This window comes from Glandiceps talaboti, chromosome 9, assembly GCF_964340395.1.
Source record: "Glandiceps talaboti chromosome 9, keGlaTala1.1, whole genome shotgun sequence".
In the NCBI taxonomy this organism is placed as follows: domain Eukaryota; kingdom Metazoa; phylum Hemichordata; class Enteropneusta; family Spengelidae; genus Glandiceps; species Glandiceps talaboti.
In genome coordinates this window covers 19,673,178-19,697,590 of record NC_135557.1, presented here as the reverse complement: position 1 = coordinate 19,697,590, position 24,413 = coordinate 19,673,178, and the positions used below count along the sequence as shown (strand labels likewise).

General features: G+C 36.3%; 2 protein-coding genes and 1 non-coding gene across 3 annotated transcripts; 2 read left to right on the top strand and 1 right to left on the bottom strand.

The window, feature by feature from the left end:
• The first annotated feature begins 4,584 nt into the window (after window positions 1-4,584).
• On the top strand, window positions 4,585-8,254 carry LOC144440295 (uncharacterized). The gene is made up of 3 exons (XM_078129656.1): window positions 4,585-4,800; window positions 5,999-6,694; window positions 7,901-8,254. The coding sequence occupies exons 2-3, from the start codon at window positions 6,008-6,010 to the stop codon at window positions 8,093-8,095; spliced, it is 882 nt and encodes a 293-aa protein (XP_077985782.1). The 5' UTR covers window positions 4,585-4,800; window positions 5,999-6,007; the 3' UTR covers window positions 8,096-8,254.
• Window positions 8,255-10,270: 2,016 nt separating this feature from the next.
• On the top strand, window positions 10,271-10,342 carry Trnae-uuc (transfer RNA glutamic acid (anticodon UUC)). Its single transcript has one exon. It is a non-coding gene; the product is annotated as a tRNA-Glu (tRNA).
• A 2,395-nt stretch (window positions 10,343-12,737) lies between these two features.
• On the bottom strand, window positions 12,738-21,447 carry LOC144439722 (uncharacterized). Its single transcript, XM_078128956.1, has 5 exons — window positions 21,345-21,447; window positions 20,028-20,249; window positions 18,624-18,755; window positions 17,717-17,812; window positions 12,738-16,142 (listed from the first exon to the last, which is right to left on the bottom strand). The coding sequence occupies exons 2-5, from the start codon at window positions 20,214-20,216 to the stop codon at window positions 15,927-15,929; spliced, it is 633 nt and encodes a 210-aa protein (XP_077985082.1). The 5' UTR covers window positions 20,217-20,249; window positions 21,345-21,447; the 3' UTR covers window positions 12,738-15,926.
• Between the last annotated feature and the right edge of the window lie 2,966 nt (window positions 21,448-24,413).

Genomic DNA, 24,413 nt, shown 5'->3' with positions numbered 1-24,413 from the left:
CAATCCACCCGTATGCACGAGGGACTAACCCGGAAGCAAGTCGTTGTCAGCCATACGTTACAGTGGTAACATCGTCCGAGAAATCGCTGCGTTCAGAGTGTCATTATTCACAGAATTGTTGTTTTCGAGTGAAAATCCGTCTTGAATTGTATAACTCTAACAAATGAAGACATGTCAAGTTATATTTTGAAACTTGTATCGCTAGTTTGAGACGATTTTCTCACGTACTATTGTACTATCGAGGCTTACTTGGAAGTAGTAGGACCTTACTCCAGTTCATCGGGAAGTTTAGCCAGTCCGATAATTCTTTCTGGTTTAGTTTACAATACTTTTGATCACGCAGATTTTGTTGTTGTGATGAAAAGAAATAAAAAAAAAGATCATTTCAACCATTTCGTTGTGTTTTCTTTGTGAAAGGTAACCGAACATGAACGAGTGTTACCACTGTAACGTATGGCTGAGAATGACTCTCTTCCGGGTACTTGAGATTGTCGCCGTACGGAAACTAAGATGTCGATTAATACATTTCTTCCCTATATATATCTACCACAACTAGTACAAGTTGAATGTTGTTGACTTTGTAAATTTGTTAGAAAATTGAAATTCAAATTGCCTCAAAATTATTTTAGATCCCTAGTTTATTTCATTCATCATTAAAATTTTCCAGGGTTACAGCTGTAAGACACTGGAATTATTTATAGCCAACCTCAAAATCCTTTTTTTTTTTCTTTTTCTTGTGTGCATTTCCCAGTCATTTTTTTTCTGAGATTTTGTGCAATTTTTCATAACAGTAGATTTTTGTTATAACATGGTGACTATGGTATAAAAGTACAATACATTATCAACTTCTGTGTAAAATGTGTTTTATAGTGAGACATCATATGAAACCACTAACCACTTTATTGTATCGCTAAAACAAAACTGCATAGTGAAGAGCTGAAGACCTGAACCACTTCTACATGTCACCAAAATAAAAAATTAAATTAAAAAAAAACAGCGGAGCTATTCTGACCGATAGGTCGCTTGTTATTCTTGTTTATTCACGTATCGTGCCTAAAATTCCGTATTTGTCAGACCAGATCACGGATCATATCAAGGATATGATAAAATGCACTATGGGACCACATTACCTTGACAATCAAAGTATCTCCAAATTAAACTTTGTGAAAGTTTGTTCTTTGTCTTCTTGAAATGAGAATAAATTTCTAAGTTTATCGTCTTCCTTTCAATGTTACTGACAGCTTTCTACTTTCCCATAGAGTGAGCAAATATTCGGTGGCCATTTTTGGTTCTAAAATGGTTTACTATTGGCATCGTTTTGACTTCTATTTCAACAACTGTGTTTGGTGACGACTGATTTTTCTTGATTTAAAAAGAGGGAGATTTGCGTATGAAGTAGTGGCAGCAGTTTGCAATTGATAACTTTATTTCCGAGTTACGTAGTGTATTATACTAGTACTTTGGTGTTGAATGTGCGTGTATCTGAATCATACCTCGACTCAGACAATTGCTCTATAAATGCCAGTATATTCCAGGCTGGAAATACTAACTGTTCCAGGATTTACGAGGAAGTGAAATTAATTTCTATTGAAGAGTACAACTAGTTTATGTATCATTCATAGCGTGACATCAAATACAACCCTAACAAGCGTGACAGGATCTTGGCTTGGTGTACTATATATAATACGCTTCTGCTTAGATTCCGGTCTCCTGGAATTGTCACCAGATGTCAACTTTGATCAGTGATACGTGTAATACCAAAAATACATTTGTCGCCTTTACGTGCACAAATAAACATTATCATACAGTTTCCAATCGTGCTAGTTTGCATCGCTTTGAAAGTTTGATAGTTTGACCCAGATATATTAATCATAATACGTACAACTCGCGATAAAACACCGCTGCGTTTGCTTGCTCGTGGTAATATAAGCAGGAATGCAAAGGCATACAGTAACTTACATAAACACCACATGAAGTCAGGATCCGAGTCATAACTTTGTCAACAGTATCTTAGGCTTTGGTCAGAATTTACGGAGGGGGGGGGGGGAGGTTGGGTAGAAATTTTGGTGTGTCATGAAAAAAATTGAGGGTTCAAAAGGGGGACATGAACGTTTTGATGGATGGTCAGAAAGGGGGGGGGCGAAATGTTTTGCTCATGATTTGAATCAAATTAAACCTCAGGAGCAGTTGTTTACGAGTACATTTATAACGTTCTCGTGGCTTCAACGCAATTACTTATTAAACATATAGCTATATTCAGTGATGAGTTGGGTGACAACAATGCGAATGTAATTGAGTACGTCACGGTGTATACCTTCCTCTGTATGGCCGTCTGTATCCTTCTCGCTGTCTCTCTCTAGTCTCCGTCTCTCCGTGTCTCTCCCAAGTCTGTCTGTCTGTCTGTCTGTCTGCCTCTCTCTCTCTCTCTCTCTCTCTCTCTCTCTCTCTCTCTCTGAAATCTCCTCTCTCTCTCTCTCTCTCTCTCTCTCTCTGAAATCTCTCTCTCTCTCTCTCTCTCTCTCTCTCTCTCTCTCTCTCTCTCTGAAATCTCTCTCTCTCTCTCTCTCTCTCTCTCTCCCTTTTTTGAATATTCAAAGATCAGGAGCAGTCGTTTAAGTTGTACAAAATTGTTCACTTCATTAACCTACCATACATTTAATTATGAGGCAGTCAATAGCAAAGCGAATGTATATCTCTGCCAAAAATCTATGTACTCTAGCCAAACTTTGTGTCTCCACGAGACATATATTGTATATGTTATATATTTTATCATGATATCTTTTATTGACATGAAAATTTACTTAATATGTGTTTAAATGAACGCCACTCCAGGAAATGAAGGTGTTTCATAAACTTCGGGTTCTGGGGAGTCATTTCCTGATGTAATTATACATTACTTAAGAGCTTACATTTCACACGATTGCCAAGAAACGCCAAATTGAAATTTGTTTCACATTCATTGTCCTTGTAGTGGTCCAGTGTTGCATCATGGGAGTTAGCAGACACAAATATGTCTTATTTATTATTTAAAATATTGAGTGTATTTTAGTCTTTCCCAACTTCTGAGAGTATTTAAATGGGATCATCCTGTAGACATTTCAAACAAGTAAATAAATAAAATAAATATTACGTGAACAACAAAGTCATGACTGTGCATCGGACGGTAATAAGTACTTAGGAGTCAAGAATATATATTATTATTATTATTATTTAAACTTTATTACAGACCCATGGTCCAGAGAAGAACAAAAATATACCACAAGACAGTCTAATTTTTACATAACAGACAAATACAAACAGAAAATATTACAAAAGGTATTGTTTTAAAAGAAAAAAAAATCAATGTAAAATCTTCAACCAGTGGGCCTGAAGCCCACAGAACCGTACATCACAAGTAATAACACGATTAATCAGAACATTTTGGCTGTCAAAAAGACGTAACATAAACCTAAATGCCGCCTTTCTTCTCAAAACAGAGAGAAAATTAACTGAATTGGAAACAAACATGCTAGATGCACTGACAGAACTTGGAAGTCCTATCAATCTCCGGAACGCATTGTTGTGACAGACAATTATATTTTGCATACTACTTACATTGAAGTCACACCATAAATTTTCCGTAAATGTTATTGCAAAACGGTGTGACGAGGAGACGCAGTTTCACCGATATAGTACATGCAGAAAACCGTTCTCAATAAAAAGTTGGCTCTACCACAAAGTGCTCTACGCTGTTTCAAAATATCCCGATTGTCTTTCAGGTCATCAGTAAAAACATTGTTCATCATCTTGTACACATGTATGTCTGCTGACTTGAATGAGATAGTGCTGGAAAACTGCCAAGTGGTTTTCCCCTTTAATTAAAAATGTTGATACATGTTGATAAATCATCACGTCTACCTTAAACGTCACTGTTGTTTATTTCTAAACTAATCATCGTAAATGAGGCATTCATCATAAGAACTGTTAAACCAATAACCTTTAAGCTTATGATGCACGACTTATGTTTCAATATTTTGAGTATTCAGTGATCATTTCAATATAATACTAACTAGTGACTAAACTTTAAATAAAAAAACCTGAATTGTGAATACTCATGTACTATGAAATCGACCGTGAGTAGTGGAAATACCCATTTGGTCGTAAGCCAACATCGAGTCATAGGGCCTAGGGCGTACGTTTTGCTTCGCATCTGATGAGGCGTTCCATCAATCGTTTATGATCAACACCAATACTATACAAGAGTTGAAATATTTAGACACTTGTCCCTTTTTGTCTACCAAAATCGCCAACACAAAAGTGTACCATTCATTATAAACGTGGTTTTTACCATATACCGGATGTTTTTCTCGATTTGGCTGGGTACAGATATCGAAAGTTGGTCAGGCGTAGGCGCATATCGTGTCCGGCTACATGACTAAAAGTCATCCCAGTGGAGCCTGTTTTATTAACGTCATGGAAATACCATAACAGTACTCAGTCTTTTATTACTGCGTGGCATTGACATGTCGTGACGTCATGGCCTCACTATGTCCGTTCTAGAAAGCATTGCAACCCACTCATGTTCGGTGAAAGAGCATATTGAATGCTGAATTATTGGTGGGACGATCATACGGGGTATTACTTCTAGACTGTATGCATATATCGGGAAGATGCGTAGACGAATGGTAATATGAAAAAGTCAAAAATAGACTTTCATTCAGGAGGATATAAAAGCTGATAACGTGTATCTCCCTTCAATAAGAACGGCAACACTGAATCTGTAAATTCGTTTACTCTGCTCCTGATATTTTGCAAAAAAAGGTAAGCATTTTATTAATGTTATACACATATTTATAGTCGCGCCTCATCTTAAGTATAATATTGACCTTGGTATCAGTGCAAGGAACTTTCCCGCCAAAATTACGTGACAAAATGATTCGTCTTCACAAAAAAATCTAACAGTGTTGTCAAAATTCTTCCACTTTCTGGAAAACTGCGGTTTTATTTTGGACTGTAATGTTTGCAGTCGTACTGTTGTTAGATGAAGTCAAAAAGATCTATTTAGCTCTAAATTTTACAAAAAAAATGTCTCGATATTAAGTCTCACTTCCAGTATATGAAAAAAATAAATGATGCCATTGCCAAAACTCATATTAACAGTCACCTTTCAGCAAATGAAAGTCTATACATTTAGAAATTTGTTTAGGATATTCCAGAGATTTTCAATTTTTCGACTTCAAAATGTTTATAGCACTGCAAGCAAATCCCCTTGACGCACATTTTTAGATAAAACTCCGAACTCTAGAATATATCTCCTTATTTTAAGAAAACGATTTCAATTTAGTTTGTAAATGTGAAAATGGACCCATGAGATTATTCTTTACACCAGGATCAACTTAATTCTTTCTATAGCTTTTTATCGTCCGTCTGTTTTTGTCACTTTAGAATGTCAATCCCAATCCGACGAGTCCAAAACTGGACGTTTTTTCTATTTTAATCTAAAGTTGCTTCATGAGTAAAATCTCTCGAGTTACTGAACATACTATTAATTTTAAAGACTAGACAACTTGGCGTAAATTTAACTTGTGTTTAATTTAAAACTGTTTAAACTGTCAACGACATCCGATCGGTTGGAAAGAAATTGAACTCTGACGTCATCCATAACATGTCGGCGTAAAATTATTAAACCTAACGAGAACAATATAACTATTACTTATATGTTTACTTTTATATGTCAACCTAGGGAAACACGTTGTTTTGATTTCTTGCATTTATGCGCCAATACCTACGAATTCTTTGTTCCGATGGTCATTGTGAGACTGGTATCGGCATACGAAAAAGCCTTCAAGGATATCGTCCTGGCAGACCGCACACTATATAATTGGGGAGTAGATAACAAAAATCAAAGTTTACATATATAATTACAAATATTTACATATAATTATGTAAATAATTATGTAAATATGCAAATATTAACCGCAATTAATTGAAATATTATGATTTTTTCTTTTATTTATAGTTCCTGAAAATGACGTTATCTAATCGTATGCGTAATGAACTTACCGTGCTGATGTTTGCCTTGATCGTAGCGGGCGCTGTTGTGGATGTCCACTGCCAATTGCAAAGGGGCATCGTGGATCTTTCTACGGAACAGATACAGGATATCAGTAATATGCTTGCCTTAATTGAAAGGCTTGAGAAAAACCCTGCATTGCTTTCCACTCACCAGATGCCAATAGTCAGCTTAACTTCTAGACAACAGCGGAAAATATCGAAGAAAAGAATAGATTTTTTCAGCAGTGAGGAGGAAATGCCAGGTTTTCAACCACACTCGTTGACGTTGTCTAGTAGTAGTACGACATCGAAACCTAATATTTCTACTGAATCGATATCACTGACCACGACGTCACCCACTGAAACATACCAGAATGAAACTAAGCAGAACTTTACAACACTGTACAGATCTCCGAATCAAACATCCGACAGTGATGAGCCCCCAAATATCACGCATGCGCGGGCACTTCTGAAGGAGGGAGCGTCCGATAAATATATACCTAACGAGGAAAAAGAAAGGCACGGACATAAAATTCAAGGTAAACGTCAACGTCTGCGGAGGAGCTCGGATAATGTTATACGAGTATGTGGGGCACAATCTCGTTCAGAGTTCATCAACTTGGCGTTTAACACGGATGGTAATTTAGTACAGGTTGTCCAGGTACGTGAACTTTCAAATGGTAGAAAAGATCCTAGCAACTTTTAAGATTTATGCAAAAGCTCATTGCAGAACGAAAATGATGAATTATGTAATTCAACGGTTGCACAGTTCTTTGTAGCTTTTTTGTTGGCGTCAAGCACTGTGAATAATTAAAGAGGACACGTGACAAAAGATTGGAAAATTTCACAACGTAAATACACCGACTAGCATGCCGTAGCCTGAAATGGTTAGTCTTGCTGCCAGACGAGTGACTATCGTCCCTTAGGGGTGAACCATTTGATTTCGGGGGGGGAGGAGGATTTTGAGAAAAAAAATCTGTGAAGGAGGAAAATAAATAATTTGTTCCCATAATAGTTTGAGAAAAAACAATTGTTCAAATAGACAGTTAAACAAATTGTTGTGATCAGCTAAATTTGGGCGGTAATAAAGGGAAGGGGACTCCGAACACCATCAATATTAAATAAGTGTATGACATTGCGTTTACCTTAATTATAAACACAGGGTTGTTAATTCAAGTTTGTTAATAGGTGGAGACATTTTCCAAGGTTGGTTCAAACATGATTATTTTGTTTGGTAATAATAAATTGGTTTAAAGGCCAGTTAGCCAAGTGATCAGTCAGCTCCTCGTGGATTTTTTTATCAGCTATTTATCTTAAATAGAAGCATGGATTATTAACTGCTACTTATTGCTACTTACACAGAACAAGTTAGTTGTGAACCAATGACATGTAGGTATAGCTATGAACCGCACATTACAAAATTGGTAACCGAGAAAAAAATGCATTGCTTCTGCATATAGAAAAAAAATATTTGATGCAGGACTGTCAGTAGAAAAAAATTTGCTGTCACAGTGATTGGGAAAAAAAATTGCTGCTATACCCACTTCGAATTCCTCCTGCCCCCCCCCCCCCCGAAATCAAATGGTTCTCCCCTTAGCTTTGTAAGACGCACGAAGTGCGCCCTGAGCGGCGAAGCTGCGAGAAGTGTTGGTTCCTCTCTTCTGGCGGCTAAGCCGCTTGGCATACATACCAAGATTAGGGACGATAGTCATGAGTCTGCCAGTGAGACTAGTAAGTGCAAGTGACTACTGATGCCCCGGAATGTTTCAGTTAGTGGTAGCACATAAGTAACAATTTCACTCTCTCCAAAAATGCGCTCAAGTTCGACATTACCATTCTAATGAGATTTCATTATTACACCTTACAGCTACCGGACAGAAACCAAAAACAGTGGATCTACCAAGAGGAGTGTATCGATACTACATGTGATGGTGTAACTGGGTGTTTCTGTAAAGAAGAAATTACCAATGTCAAAGCTTTAGTCATAAACTTACGAACTGCAGTTATTGCCACTGAATGGATAAGTGCCCATAAGCAGTGTGTTGCAAAGAGAAATATCTGATTCAAAGAAAAGTCCCCAGCTTTTATATATATATATATATATGTGTGTAACTCAGTATAGGTAAAATGTCTATACTGTAGTGTAATACATATATGTATGTAGAGCGGTATCATCGTAACAGCGTGAAATGCTGTGTGTAACGACTCCTTAGTATCTTGCGTGACATTGTTATACATATATATATATATATATATATATATATATATATATATATATATATATATATATATATATATATATATACACACCATAATTTGTTTTGATTATATGCAGGGATACATTTAATTCTTTATCTTGGCGACCTGTTGGTCATATATCCAAAAATTCATTAGTTTTAAATTTCTTATATATCAGGGAACTAAAAATACATAATACTAAGTGTGTGTGTGTGTGTGTGTGTGTGTGTGTGTGTGTATGTGTGTACATGTACATATGTGTTAGAGAGAGAAAGAGACAGACATACAGACAGATAGACAGACAGACAGACAGACAGACAGACAGACAGACAGACAGACAGACAGGCAGGCAGGCAGGCAGAGAAAAAAAAGACAGAGAGCTAGGGAGAGAGACAGATAGAGACAGGCAGACAGAGAGACATAGAGAAACAAAGTGAGATTCGGTGAGAAAGAGCGAGAGACAGGAGAGAGACCGAGAGCTCCAGTGAGACGTGATAGAGAGGCTGGCTGACAGAGAGCCAGTGAAAAAATGTGTGTATGCATGTATGTATGTATGTATGTATGTATGTATGTATGTATGTATGTATGTATGTATGTATGTATGTATGTATGTATGTATGTATATGTGTGTGTGTGTGTGTGTGTGTGTGCACGGTGTGTGTGAGCTCGAGCACGCACGTGTGCGTATGCCTGTGTTATATAGTGGAATTTGAATTTTACCTTCGAGTTTAGTATATCAAGGAAACATATTTCGTGGCCAAATCGTACTTAAATATTTCAGGTTTTCATCCATTTTGTTGAAAATATACTTGTAAGTGACAATTAGTTTTGTTGAGCTGAAGAAAGAAAATAAACAAATACTATGTAACAACTGACCTTATTATCGTCATATCTTTATTACGCAAATAATAGATACTTATTATTCCCTAAAAAATTTCTTCGTTCAAAAATACAATGACCTCTAAGGGTGCCTTGTCGCTATGAGTCGCGAAGGTCACGTGTAGTTTCCCGCTGAATTTAGAAAAATAATGGGTACTACTTTACACACAGTCACTTGTGAACTCATATTCCATTCCAGGATGGTGATATATTCTAGTCTAGGATGATCATAATACAAAATAATGACGTTATTATAGGCATTTTACGATATCACTTTCAGATTTATAAGACTCCTCTCCCAAACAGTGACCTGTAAAGATATTTTTTGAATATCGTAAATACCTATAATAACGTCATTATTTGGTATTATAATCATCCGAGACTAGAATATCACCATCCTGGAAATGAATATTAGTTTACAAGGGACTGCACTATACTGGACACCCATAGCAATAATAAGGTTTATCGGTCGTATAAATTAATTCTCAATCCAGACTTACGAGATCCTAGAAATTTGTGTTATTTACCCTTTCATATATTATTATCAGCCAAATATGGCATTAATATTGTATTGTATTCTGAAGCATATCTCGTGAAACAAGTGCATATACACCCCCTCGAGCCCCCCCCCCCCCCCCCCCCCCCCGAACTCCCTGTTGAACCTGAACACACGCGCACCTGTTTCATCATGGGCTTTGTCTCGGATTTCACGGTAATAATACTAATATGTGTTAAACTTCGAAAGATGCAGCTTCTTATACGATTACAATTAAAGCGCAAAATAAGTTTTGGAGGAAAGAAAATAGACCGTGTACGTACCGTAGGAGTAGAAAGTACAAAGGTCATATAACTGGTCACGGCCACTCAACTACTAGTCTATCAGCTAGCCCTCGGATGTTCTTCCGATAAAATACCACACACAGCCGAACAACGTACGCTATCGCGTATCGAGGATGGAACATCCGGGCAGGCCCTCACATGCGAACTTCGTTCGCTTATAGTTATAGCATCGAAAGAAAGCCCGAACGTCTAGCAGCAAGACTACTCAACTACATACAACATGTTCGCATTGTATGCTGTGATAAAATATATTTAATAAAGTGCGCCCTCTCCTTAACAGTCCCATGTGGTCTAGTGGTTAGGATTCGCGGCTTTCACCCGCGCGGCCCGGGTTCGATTCCCGGCATGGGAAGTAGTTATTTTTTTTTCGTTTTTTTCCCCTAATAATGTTTTTCTTAATACTTTCTTAAGTCCGTGGTATGTATGAATTTTGTCCGTGGTATGTATGAAGCAATAATTGTTTACAGTTAGCGCTGCCTTTCAGCGCCGATCAAGAGTGATCTTTCATGGTATGTATGCATATCACAATTTCTTCGTGTCAACAAGCTCCCTGCATACGGGTGTAGCTAATCTATTTTAAGTCTCATGCCCCATTCAGCCAATCTCAAAGTCAGTCAAGTGTGTACATGTGTTTATATCTAGAATACTAACCAAGGAGTTTTGTCCGTGGTATTTTCCAATTCGGCAGAATGGATTAGAAAAATATTAGACGGGTTATGTTCACGTGACAGGGTTACATAAAATTTGTGGCATTCATTTCTGTTTGAGTGCTATGGAGCAATTTGACTTATTCGAGTTGTGCTTATGCTATATGTCAGTTTTTACTTAATATATATATATATATATATATATATATATATATATATATATATATATATATATATATATATATATGTATATGTATGTATGTATGTATGTATGTATGTATGCAGTTGTCTGATGATCGCGCAATGCGTGAAACTCCGAGTTACAACCAAGAAAGAGTTCCAGTACTACCAAAACTATATATATATCCCATGCAAAGCACGGTTACTTTCTAATGTGAACAATGCATACCTGTCTTTTTTTCATTTCTTTTATGATCATAGTCTTACAAGACGTCATCATTTCTATTATTCTTCATTTCTGTAAGTTTAGTGTTATTTATACATCGGCATAAATAAAACAAGGGGCAAGGTGTCTCAATTCATGTCTTTACTTTTGTCCGGGACTTTTGTATAAAAAAATGGAAAGAAAATCTTGAGTTTTGAGCTCTCAGTTTTGGTGGGGTTAGTAAATGGTGTCATAAGTGTTGACAATGTACACAATGTAATCACAGTTTAGAGATTATTGAATAGACATTTCATGTCCTGGGTCAAAATTATGTCCCTTGCTTAAACTGATTTGCTGTCATGCAAGGTATTCATGTGCAGGATTACAAGTATTTTTTTGTGATAACTCATGAAATTCATGCAAAATGAACAGGATGTTGAAATTATTTACAGGGATAGACAAGCTACTCATGTACTAGTTGTCTCTGTACAGGCCTTAGAGATGCCAAGTATAGTAGTCCAATGTGCAAAGTTAGGTTACCTTACTTCAGTTTGAGCACTAAGTATTGTAGTCCAAGGTGCAAAGTTAGGTTACCTTACTTCAGTTTGAGCACTAAGTATAGTAGTCCAAGGTGCAAAGTTAGGTTACCTTACTTCATTTTGAGCACTACTGACACAAGATATGTTTGGCCATGAATGGGGGGGGGGGGGGGGGCATTAAGCCTATCGTTGTTAACTTGTCTGAGTATATATGATTTCGCCTATTTCGAAAGATGAGACAGGTTGGGTTGGGTCCTGGGGGGCGGTACCAATGGCCAGCTCTGGTAGGGGTGTGTGGCTAGTGCTGGAAACCCCAGACCCCATTTTAGACCCACTTTGACCAAAAATCAATATCCCATTTTAGACCATTACAGGTTTTCAAAAAGATGAAAGTTTAGACAAAATACATTTTCCTTGAAGGTAACATTTTGGGCAATTAGGATTTGGTAAAGGACAATGGATCACATTTTAGACAAACAAAAATAAAGAACCCCATTTTAGACTCCAGCTCGAAAAAAACACCCCATTTTAGACCAAAGGGCTATAAAACATACCTCAAAGGGCAGCACACACACACACACACACACACACACATATATACACTCATATAAGGGAAGTAGCCCACCAGTGGCTGGGTGAATAATTTTTTTTGATGCACTGGGAAAGACATGCTGGTTTGGGTTATGATTCAGCTCCTGCCACGATAACAACCAAGTAATATGACAGAACCTTGTGATATGTGAGTGCAAGTGTAACGTAATCAGGGTTTTTAGCACGAGTGCAGTGTTCTCTGCAGACATGAGTGAAAGTGTAGCAGAAGAGACTGCAAGCATGAGTGCAAATACCCACATGAAAACTCATGCGGTCTGGGGTACAGTTTTCATTACAGGTTTATACAGAATAGCAAAGTTACGTAAATATGATAAAGTGTGATCATGTGTGTTCATATAAAATGAATAATTATGCCCTCATTTACATATTATTTGCATATAGTTATGCAAAAAAGTATAGCACTGCAGTTCAAATACATGTAACATTAGTATACATGCATAACAGAGCAATTTATCACTAGCACTATTTAATAATGTGTAATAAATACATGATTTCAAATAAAGAATTGAGATACAGTTGATAAACCTTTTATTATGATTTTACAATGCTGAATTAAAACCTTGATTGGATTTGTTGACTTATGGGATTGACACCTTTCGCAATCCGTGTTTGAAATATAGTTAACATGGCAAATTCTTTGAATTCAAATTTAACCCTGTTAAAATCAAAACTATAAAAACATTCACTAGATAATTGCACTATTCACTTTCTGCTGCATGTCTCTAAGGACATTACAGTAAAACTGTGATGCACAATCCAGTGTCCTTTGTTAAAAGCTGCACTAGCTGTAGATGGGGTTTTGAAATTGTTTTGTTAGATATGATTTATTCTTAAAATAATATACAATGTCCCTGCAATAGCTTATATCAACATCTCACAACTGTAGTTATAGTTGAGTTTATCTGGGTAAACCCAAACCTCGATTTCCAGAGTAGTGTCTGGATGTAGATGATAATGATGTTTGTTGTGATGATACGAATGTGGTTGCTGATTGGTTAAACTGACCACACTATCGTGATATCTCTTTGCTGATTGGTTAGACTGACCAAGTTATTGTGATATGCATTTACTGACTGGTTAGACTGACCAAGCTATTGTGATATCTCTTTGCTGATTGGTTAGACTGACCACACTATATCTTGATATCTATTTGCTGATTAGTTAGACTATATAATTTCGATAACTTCCATGATTTATGAGTACATTTTTGGGACTTCTGATGTTTACACTTTCTTGCTCACAGGGTGATTATATCTGCACAACAGAATCACCACTATCACCCACTTGTGTAATCTACCACAACAAACAGCAATAGTCTTAGTTGGTGTCTACATGTATCTTAATAAACCGAGATCTCCATTGCCAGAGTAGTATGTTATCAGCGTCAACAAGTTACAATGAGTAACATTGAAGTAAAGCACTTTCTTTATGTACTACACTAGTTAAAGCATTCATATCAAGTGTTAAAGTATACGGTTTCAATTGGTTTATTTACAGGCATAGCATGTGGCCTTTCTAATGTGGTCAATTAGCAAATGAATCAGTATACTTTTACACTTGATATTGATGCTATAAATGATAGTGGTTCATACAGAAAACACTTTACTTTGGTGTTATGGGTTGTATTAGCAAATGAAACAGTATACTTTTATACTTGATATGGATGCTATAAATGATAGTGGTTCATACAGAAAACACTTTACTTTTTGTTTGCAGAAATAAACTTTTTCAACACAAACAATAATCTCATATAATAAAGTGAGTGTATACAGATATGACCCATGAATATTGATATGAATCAAGTTTAATATTTTGGTGTGATCATTTTCAATTTACAACCATAAACCACATGAAATGTAAAGATACAAAATACCTACACAATGGCTACAACTGTTTCCTTTTTCATCCAATCATGTTCTCTTAGGCTAACTTTGGATAACTCACATTCAGATATATTTACAACAGTTAACAGTGAAGTAAAGCACTTTCTGTGCATGGCACACTCATTTATTGTACCCATATCAAGTGTAGAAGTATTATACTTTCAATTACTTTACCTATAGGCCTAGTCTCGTAGATAGGCCTAGACTCTCTCACCAGCCCTTGGGAGCATCGTTATTAGCGGTTTTGTATGTACCAACATCTACCACATAATTGTACTAGAATGTCCTTGTACTGTGGGTCCCCATTGACTACATAGGCAGGGGTGAACAAATCCACTGGTCCGGGGTCCAGGAATAGCGATTTTTTGGGGCTGACCACACAAATTTTACCTTATCTGGTCCATCAGACCAGTACCTTACTGTTAATAACTATGTTAAAAAGTTGTCTGAATATACAGATTCATAATTAAGATTTAATGTTTCACATTAGCAGGACCTTGGACTACTAATTCTTTCAGCAGGACCACTGGATTTTTTAAGGCACTGGTCCGGGGACCACCAGTTCACGAAATGATTTGTTCACAAAATGATTTGTTCACCCCTGATAGGGCTAATCATTTGTTGACGTGTTACTGGATGCTCCATGTTATCGCGATGCCTCGGTGTGGTAGATATCGATACATACAAAACAGCGAATAGTGATGATCCCCAAGGACTGGTGAGAGAGTATAGGTTAGGACTAGTATGTGGCCTGTCAACACCTTGTCAATTTGCAAACAGTATTTTCTGCCAATAAACATCAGACTGATTACAGGGGAATGATAGCTGCAAACTGTCATTATAAATGGGACAAACACATTAATTTATGGTATCTATATTTAGACACTTGTAAAACTGACTTTTTACTTTGTTTTGCACTAACATTTTTTATAAATTGATTACGTCCAGAGACACCACATACTGAGCTGATGATTAAAGCAATTGAAAAAGTATACTTTTACATGTGAAAGAAGCTATAAATGATTATGGTAAATTATGCAAACACTTTGGATACATGTTATATGTTACCAGCTCTATATTCATTCAAATTTAGAATTCACCTTCACATCAGTTAGTGACTATTGGTGACTTTATAACATTGCAGCTACAAGGTGTAATTAACAAACATGATCTAAGACTGAAATATTTTCACCATTTTTTTTTTGTTAAATCCATTAAAAAAATTAAAATATACAGATCACATTTTAGCATGCAGTTCATTATTTTAAAAAGTTTCTTCAAAACAAATTCACTGATACGCAAAGCAACTACCATTGGTGTATTATTGGCAATCATAAATTAAGAACACAATTATCGATGTAAAATTTTGACCAGCTGATTATAGTTGAATGATTGTACATTGGCGATGTTTGATTTAATTCTAGCATTGCCAAACAGATATTCCTCCTCCTTTAACAGAATTCTTCCAGTTTCAGGTCAAAGGCCAAAAGTCAAAGTTGAAGATTTCCATTTTGAAACACTTTCATCCACACCACTGACTGTGTCACCATGTAAGTTAGTTCTGTTCATCATAACTTAGCACTGATGACTGCTTGTGGAAGTTCCAAACATCTTTAGACCGTCTGACAAGGTGGTTATCATATTAGTTCATTACATAGACAATGTCATACAGATACACATTTGATAAAGTTAGTGGAAAGATGATCTCTGTAATACATGAAACATTCCTTGTCAAATTTTGTCATTTTTTTCTCATTCTAGTACTCTTAAATGTGGATAAATACATTCAGCAAATTGTTTGCGAGATTCCCTTTGGCTAACAAATAAAGAAATGTTGACGTATAGATGAAATATTTTCTCCTTGATATCGTCATGACATCTTCATCGCTAGTTTTGTGCCATCTTTTCTCGATGCACGCTGTGCTTCCCTTTCCATCTTTTTCCGTTGCTGTTCCATAGCTCTCCTTTCTCGCTCCTGAAGTTTATTTTCCTTTATGGCCTGCTCCACCTCCCATGTTGATATGTTGCCAGTGGCTTCATCTTCCCAAGCATTACCTTCGGCTTCATCCCATGTGCCTAGTTCACCCTATAGCAGTGACAAAAAGAATTATGTAACATCCTTTAAGGCATGTTTGGTTCCAGTTACCTAACCCCCACCTAGCTTTTCACTGCCGACCCTAAACTTTGTTTTACATATATCAAGAAAAAAATAATAAAATCACAAAAATTGAGAAGTCTCACGAGAAATAGTGGATGTGGAAACTGACATCAAGACAAAAAGTCAAAATAAAACTGTTCTTCCAATCTGTAATGGCTGTACATCAGATAGGAAGAAATAAACAACACAGATACCATTTGGAAAGAAATGAACTGGACACTCACACAGAAAAAAATATAATAAAATAAAATAAAAAATCTACCTACCCCACCTATTCTAAAATTGAGTGTAATCGGAACCATAGTTTTTTTTATTAGGCCTAATCAACATGACCAATTCTAAAACTTGTTACAGAAAGTTGATTTTTATACATGGGATATACAATTTTTAGACAAAACATGATTGGAATGGGGATTGTTTGTTATTCATACTGAAATGTCATTACTATTTGTTACTCTTAATTATTCAAGATTTGGATGTAAGGGTACTACTAACGACAACCACATGGGTGGCCAGCACCACTTCAAGGTATAGGGATTATATTAGGATAGAATAGAATGTAGATTTGGTGTAAGAGAAATGTGCTTTGGTCAATATGGGATCATATAGTATATTAATTTTGTAATTCTCAGTACCTGCAATTACATTCTACCTCATGCTAGAGGGTCAAAATAGAACAAGAAGGTTGACTTATTCTCAGTACCTGCAATAGCATTTTACCTCATGCTAGAGGGTCAAAATAGAACAAGAAGGTTGACTTATTCTCAGTACCTGCAATAGTATTTTCCTCATGCTAGAGGGTCAAAATAGAACAAGAAAGCTGACTTATTCTCAGTACCTGCAATAACATTATACCTCATGCTAGAGGGTCAAACTAGAACAAGAAGGTTGACTTATTCCTTGTACCTGCAATAGCATTTTACCTCATGCTAGAGGGTCAAAATAGAACAAGAAGGTTGACTTATTCTCAGTACCTGCAATAGTATTTTACCTCATGCTAGAGGGTCAAAATAGAACAAGAAAGCTGACTTATTCTCAGTACCTGCAATAACATTATACCTCATGCTAGAGGATCAAAATAGAACAAGAAGGTTGACTTATTCCTTGTACCTGCAATAACATTATACCTCACGCTAGAGGGTCAAAATAGAACAAGAAGGTTGACTTATTCTCAGTACCTGTAATACCATTTTACCTCACGCTAGAGGATCAAAATAGAACAAGAAGGTTGACTTATTCCTTGTACCTGCAATAACATTATACCTCATGCTAGAGGATCAAAATAGAACAAGAAGACTGATTTATTCAAGATTACACATGCCTACAGTAATGCAAATGTGTGCATGGAGGAGAAGTTTTGGTGTCGACAATGAAATAGAATAGTGATCAATTTTATGACACCCTTAAGTGGCAAAATTCTACTGAAGGTACTGAGAACTGAACACAATATGGCTCTAAATTATACGGATTCATTGCTCCGTTTCCCATATAGTTTGACTTACTGTGGATTGTGTAACAATATCTGCATCCATTGTCAATCTGTTAGACATCCCAGGTGTTGTATTATTATCCGTGGCAACTTTCTTCCGAATTAATACCTGAAACAAATAACCATTTAGATTTCAACACTAGTATGACATATCAATCAAACAAAAAAAGAATTTTTATGGAATGTAAAACCTTTATATAACGCTTGTCATTGATTTTCTGTTTTATTTTTTTTAGTATCCTGAAGAAGGCTTTCTACGTAAAGCTGAAATGTAGAAATAGATATTTTAACTGACATTTGTAAAAGCTGTGTCATAATTTTCATATTTACATTGATCAGTATTCAACATTAATCCTTAAAGAGCTCCATTGGCTACCAATGCAGGATAGAATCAAATTTTAGCTGTAATTGATCACTATAAAGTGTCTCTTTTAACTTATCAAATTTCTCTTTTAACTTATTGTGCAGCGCTTTTGAATATTTTCTTTTAAATAGAGGAAGCGCTTTAGAAATGAAATAAATGTTAAATGTTAAATAAACAAATGAATGGACTATCGCCAACCTACATGTACATGTACATATCTGATCTAATTCACTTGAAGCCAAATCCCAGGACATTCCGATCAACTGACAAATGTTTATTGCGAAAACCCCAAGTACAAACTGCTGTGACTGTCATATGGAAGGCATGCATTCTCATGTGCTGCACCCCATCTATGGAATGCACTGTCATTGGAAATATGACAAAAGCCAACAGCTAAGGTCTTCAAAAAGAACATAAAGACATATCTGTTCTCCAGAGCATTCTAACTGTACAGCGCCTCTGAACTCTACATCGTACATGGAAACTGGGGCTTCATAAATGTACTGATTGATTGATTGAATACTTGTAAATACATGTAGATACCAATCATACTTACAGGTTTCTTAATTTTAGGTGTCATATCAGTGAAGAAGTCCATTTCAGGTTCGTCTTCTTGTCCCCCATCAACTTTTATACTGGTTGGACCCTCCCCTGTCCCCCAATCATTCCAATCTTGTAATTCAGCTGGCTAAACATTAATAAAAAACAAATAAAACATTCAACGTCTCTGTAAAATAATAAATGTGAAGAATTTAAGTGATGTGTTCAACACGTAATGAACACAAGAAAAATGTGACACAGTTGTCCAAAAATATGTTTATCAGCCAAAATGTACACAACTGTCTTTTCATTTCTTTGCACCAAACTAAATAACTACATTCATGTGGTGGCTCACAAGTACATGTGGCTATGATTTCATCTACATCAACAAATTTGTCTTTCACTTGAGGACACAATGCCCCATACATTCACTATACAAGTATGTCAATCTGATTAAAATCCGGTGTAGATGTTGGCTAATCATTCATTGCTATTTTTCCTTCCTTATTCTGCCTGAATTGACCTTCTTGGTACATGTTTACATTTCTTAGCCTGATCGCCTCCTCTACATCTGAACTGGCACACATCATGTGACATGCAAACAAATTTCTGGTCAGTGAGACACACAGCCAATCAGGTTGCGTCTTACTTGTCATGGGCATACATGTACACATTGAATATCAACAAACATCAACAAATATTGAATATATACGAAGGTAAAATAGCAATGAAAGATTACAATTACGATTAGCCGACATCTACATCGGATTTTAATCAGATTGCCTACATGTATACATGTTTAGCTAACACGATTATCTTGCTTTCAATACAACTGGAGAACAAACCACATGCTCCTAAACTTTGCAATTCTTTACCAGTGGACATAAGGCAAGCATCAAATCTGCATACTGTCACAAACAAACTGAAGACACATCACGACATGTACAAACTGAAGACACATCAGTTCAAGCAAGCATTCCGTGTGATTTGACCCTTTGGCACCATAGTTTCAGACAGTTACCCAGACTCTCACTGCTGGGGGCTGTACTATGAGACCACTCAGATGAGAGTCTCAGGAAATGTTCATTGTAATCCAAGGTTGTTTGCAATAGAAGTACATGTCCTCCAAGTCATTAAGATGTATCGGTTGCTTGAGATATGAAAACCTGTCAGGACAGAACCTACATGCAATGCTGGATGTGAAATATTCTCCAGAAAGCACTGCATTGGGTGAGAGATCCCATCCAGAGAAGTCACTATACATCATCTTTCCCCAAACTCTTGACTTGGTGGTCTCATAGTAGGGCCCCCAGCAGTGGGAGTCTGGGTAATCAAGACTAGTGGTATCATTGCCCAGAACTATGGGTTTGGAGTCTGACATGATACAAATTCCTGTATCTGTATTGGTATCTAATCTTACCTCATTTCCTGGTATGTCATGCTTTGTAGAGTTGTCTGTCAGTGGAACTTGTATGGAATTCATACTCAGTGGAAGACTGTCACTGTTTCTTCTCCTTCGTTGAATGAAACACAAAGCTCTCTTGAAGAGTCCAATGATAACAGTAAATATCTTACACACACTGAGAGGGTTGAATCGAATCACCTTCATGATTGCACTTGTTACGAGTTGACTTCAACAAACCTGCCAAATAAAAGTCTCAAGATTAATAAAATAAATCATATTATAATATAGAGAGCTCCATTTGCACGCCCTTAAATTTCACTTTCTGTTTCCAGAGAGGGCAATGGACTCTGAAGAGATGATATTTGAGAGGGGAATATCAAGAAAGGGGCTTCAGCAATTTTAGAGGCTACCATAACAGCACTAATGTAACCTTTTCACATGTATGAAATTAAGTGATTTTTTATATAATTATTTTTTGTCATTTTCTCAATACAATTTTGTCTGTGAAACCAAAACTCGGGGTACGAAAGGATATTTCTTAATGAATATAAACTTATATTCTTACTGACAATTTGTTTTCTTTCATTATTTTTTTTTAAAATTTGAGGTAGACTTCCTCAAGTCTCCAGGCGTTTTTCATTCTGTATTTGAATAAAAAATATATTTAAAAACACAAAACATGTTCTTTTGTGAGTGTAATATGATAACCTGACTGAGTGATTGCAATTTTTAACAATCAGGTGAGTGTGCATACTATAAAGTAGCCCTTGGGGCCTGGGAGATCTGAGATAACTAGTAACTGGGAATTTTTTTTTTAAATTGAGGACATACTACTTCATAAAATTTGAAATGAATACCAAATTCAAAATATTCAAAGACTGAAAAAAATCTCTGAAGGGGCATGTGCCAGTCTAAATGTGAGGTAGCCATGCACTACAACGTACTACATACAACAATGATATAGCTACTTGCTTCTCTACACAGTTGCACAGTACAAGCTTTCACTTTCAACAGATTCCATATTTGCAACCCAACTCGTCATACTGAACATCCTGTTTATTCGTCAAATACTAAATCTAACTGGATGCTATCGGGCTATCCTTACGTATTATCACACCTGGACCGTATCGGATAGTACAAGTCCCGGGTTTGTGGCATGTAGCACTTTTCATTTCTAGTGAAGTGTAACAATGTATAACGTCTCTGGGCATTTTGTTTTGCAGGTTAAATTTTCCATTGATCATTCTCACCCTTGAAAATTCAATACGTGACACATAAAACAATGCTTGAAACATTAATTCACTATTTCGATTAAAAGTATATGTAACTCACCTTTACAATCGCTAATAGAGTAGTCACTTTCACCTCAATCTGAGCATATTTTTGACGAAAAACTTCCAACGCAGCAGTTCCACATGCAGGGTGGCAGTCATATTTTGTTTATTTGTTTGTGTTATCTGTTCTCGAAAGGGGATTCCCTGGATCCCCCTCTGTCGTAGGGGGCGCAATTGTCCATGGATCAAGAAACCACAACGCGCTATAACGTGGCAACGGTTTACACCCAAAGTCTCCATCGTTATATTCAAACGTATCTGAGCAATGTTATACGGTCAATATATGAATAGCCAATCATTACGAACTACGAAATAGTTTATATTTGTTTTTCATATTCCGAGAATTTCGGAAGCGCGAACAATTTATTGGATAGCACAGGTGGATAAGAACATACTTTATTGAAAAAAAAAACATTATAGAAGAGCGCCTCCGGTAATTACAAGTGGGGAGGGTAGGGTCGAGGGAATTAAGGCCCGGGCTGTTCCATCAAATGTGACCCTCCGGGCCTCCCAAATCCCATTTTCTAAACTATGGCCCTCCTCAAGAACCGATTTGTAAAAGGTGACCCCCATCTAACCGCCCAACCCCAGTTGTAATTACTGAATGCTCCCTAAGAATGAGATTGCTACATATACATGATGAGTATATCGCATATATATATTTAAATTTATTATTTTATTTATTGTTTGGGTCAGGCTCAAGACCCATATTAAAAAATACAGTAGGAATGAGAATATACAGATACAAATCCTTAAAACTAAACTATTGTCCACGGAAAAAGAGACACTCCCCAACACAAGTAATGACAGTAATCAATAGAGAATATGTATAAAGAATCATGGTACGTACTTACATGAATAAACACACTGTACATAAACATTGCTACCATCTAATACTCTCTTAACAAAATAGTAAATACTTTTCAGGACAAGTTCACCGGAAGACAAAACTGAGTAACAAACAAACATAGAACTTAAACTACACCGCCTGGACAAATTAAAAAAAAATCTAAAACAATTATTATACGCAACTCGAACTTTGTTGTACGTTTCCAACTTAAAATTAGACCACAGATGACAACAGTATAAATTAGAACAAAAAGCATAACCTAATCTTAAATTGACTAGAGCGAAATACAAAATTCCTGCATAGAAAGTTACCATGTATGTAAATTTAAAGTAATAGTATTTGTCTAGTAATATCATCATCATCCATGAAGCTACTGAAAACAAATACACCCAGATATTTGTACGAGTCGACAAACGAAAGCTTATTGCCATCCAAAGAAATAACAGGGGTGTTCAAAAAAGCTTAAAGTTTTGGGCATGACAACCATACAAAATGTTTTTTTCTGATTATAGAAAATAACATGTCCGATATCGTAAATCTCGCAAACATGAATAAGCTTTTGTAAGCCCTTGCTAGAGAGACCTGAAGACAATTAAATCATCGGCATATGAAATGTGATTCAAAAGTCTACTACCAAGCAGCTCAATGACCCCTTAGCTTACTAACTATAATGATGATTGTCCACAGAACGAAACAATGACGATTACTGGATCTGAAACTATTGAACTTCCGCTTAATGTATAGACTGAGAAAAATTACTTTACAATTATTCAGAATTATTTCAAAAAGGAAATACATGGTTATGTTTTCAGAAGCAGACGGTGCACGTTTTGTGTAATTTCTAAAGAGTACTATCCAAATATCCTGTTTTCATTATTAGGCGAGAATTACAAATTGACAAAGTTGGGTATTTAGTCTCATAGTTTTGTGTTGTATACAAAACTAGATTCTCTGCTCTGTTGTTAATTTCCTCTTTCTATATATGATTGTACCTAGTATCTGTTTATGCCCCAAATATGTTGGTGGATGCGTATTATGATGTAACCGCATAATCTAATGTTTCGTACGACCTTATTGTCATTAAGTAATTGAAAATCCTCCCACCAAAGGAACAACTGGGATGAAAAAAATTCTACCCTGTACATGTAAACTCAGACCACAATAGTGACCTAAACTGTAAGGTAATGGGAAATATGAACCCCGTGTGGTCAAATTCAGTTGGTGGGGGTAGTCAATAAATATGACTGTAATTATGTCATCCTGTCTGTCCAACTTTTAGGAGAGGAACATATGTGGAATAGCAGGTAAAGAGTTCAATGCTAAGAATGAAAAAAATATCCGGAAATTATGAAAAGTACTGACGTATTTTCTAAATTTAACATTCCGTTTCCTTTCAATGGTATCTATTTCTCTTTGTACTGTATTCTGAATGAAGTACGTCTGAGTCTGATCATCCCTTCGATTCCGAAATGTTTTGCAATTATAGGGTGCGAGAAAAGTCAGTAAATTTTATACATATATGTACTTCTTCTTATTATAATTATCACTAAATCTTTCTTGTTGAAAGAAAGGTAACAAATACATGTACTTGTGTAGTATAACTTCAAATCCTCTGAGGGAAAAAATATGGTTGTGCCTTACTACAGCACATGCATGCAAAGTGCAGCTCTCGGGTAATTTCATCACAGAACAATACATATGATCTGAACAGATGTTCAACTACAATCCTTCTGATTGAGTTTATTTTCTATAATTGAGAGCAGGTCATCAACCACTTCATCACTGAGTAAGCAACTATTTATTTCAACTATTGCAGGTAAATTTTAGGTTGTACGTGCCGAAAGTTTGCTCAAAAATACTATACTGAATCAGGATGACATACAGCAAATCATGGAATGGCGCATATATTGAATTTTTAGGCCTAAGTGTCGGAGATTCAGGACACTTCGTTTTTGCCCTGGGATTTTTGAGTATATCTCACCTGGCCCCTGCTTTGAGTGAGGCCTTAAATTGAGGCAGAACTCAGGCACGGGAATGGTCGAACAAGGTGTGAGACAGGATAATTCAAAGGGGGGGGGGTGCAATATCAAATAACAGAGGATACAGTAATTTACCTTGGAGGGAGAAGATACAATGTACCTCCATGCACAGGGGTTTATTCAATTTGCATGGTATCTAGCGATAACTACAACACCCAAAGTCTCCATCGTTATATTC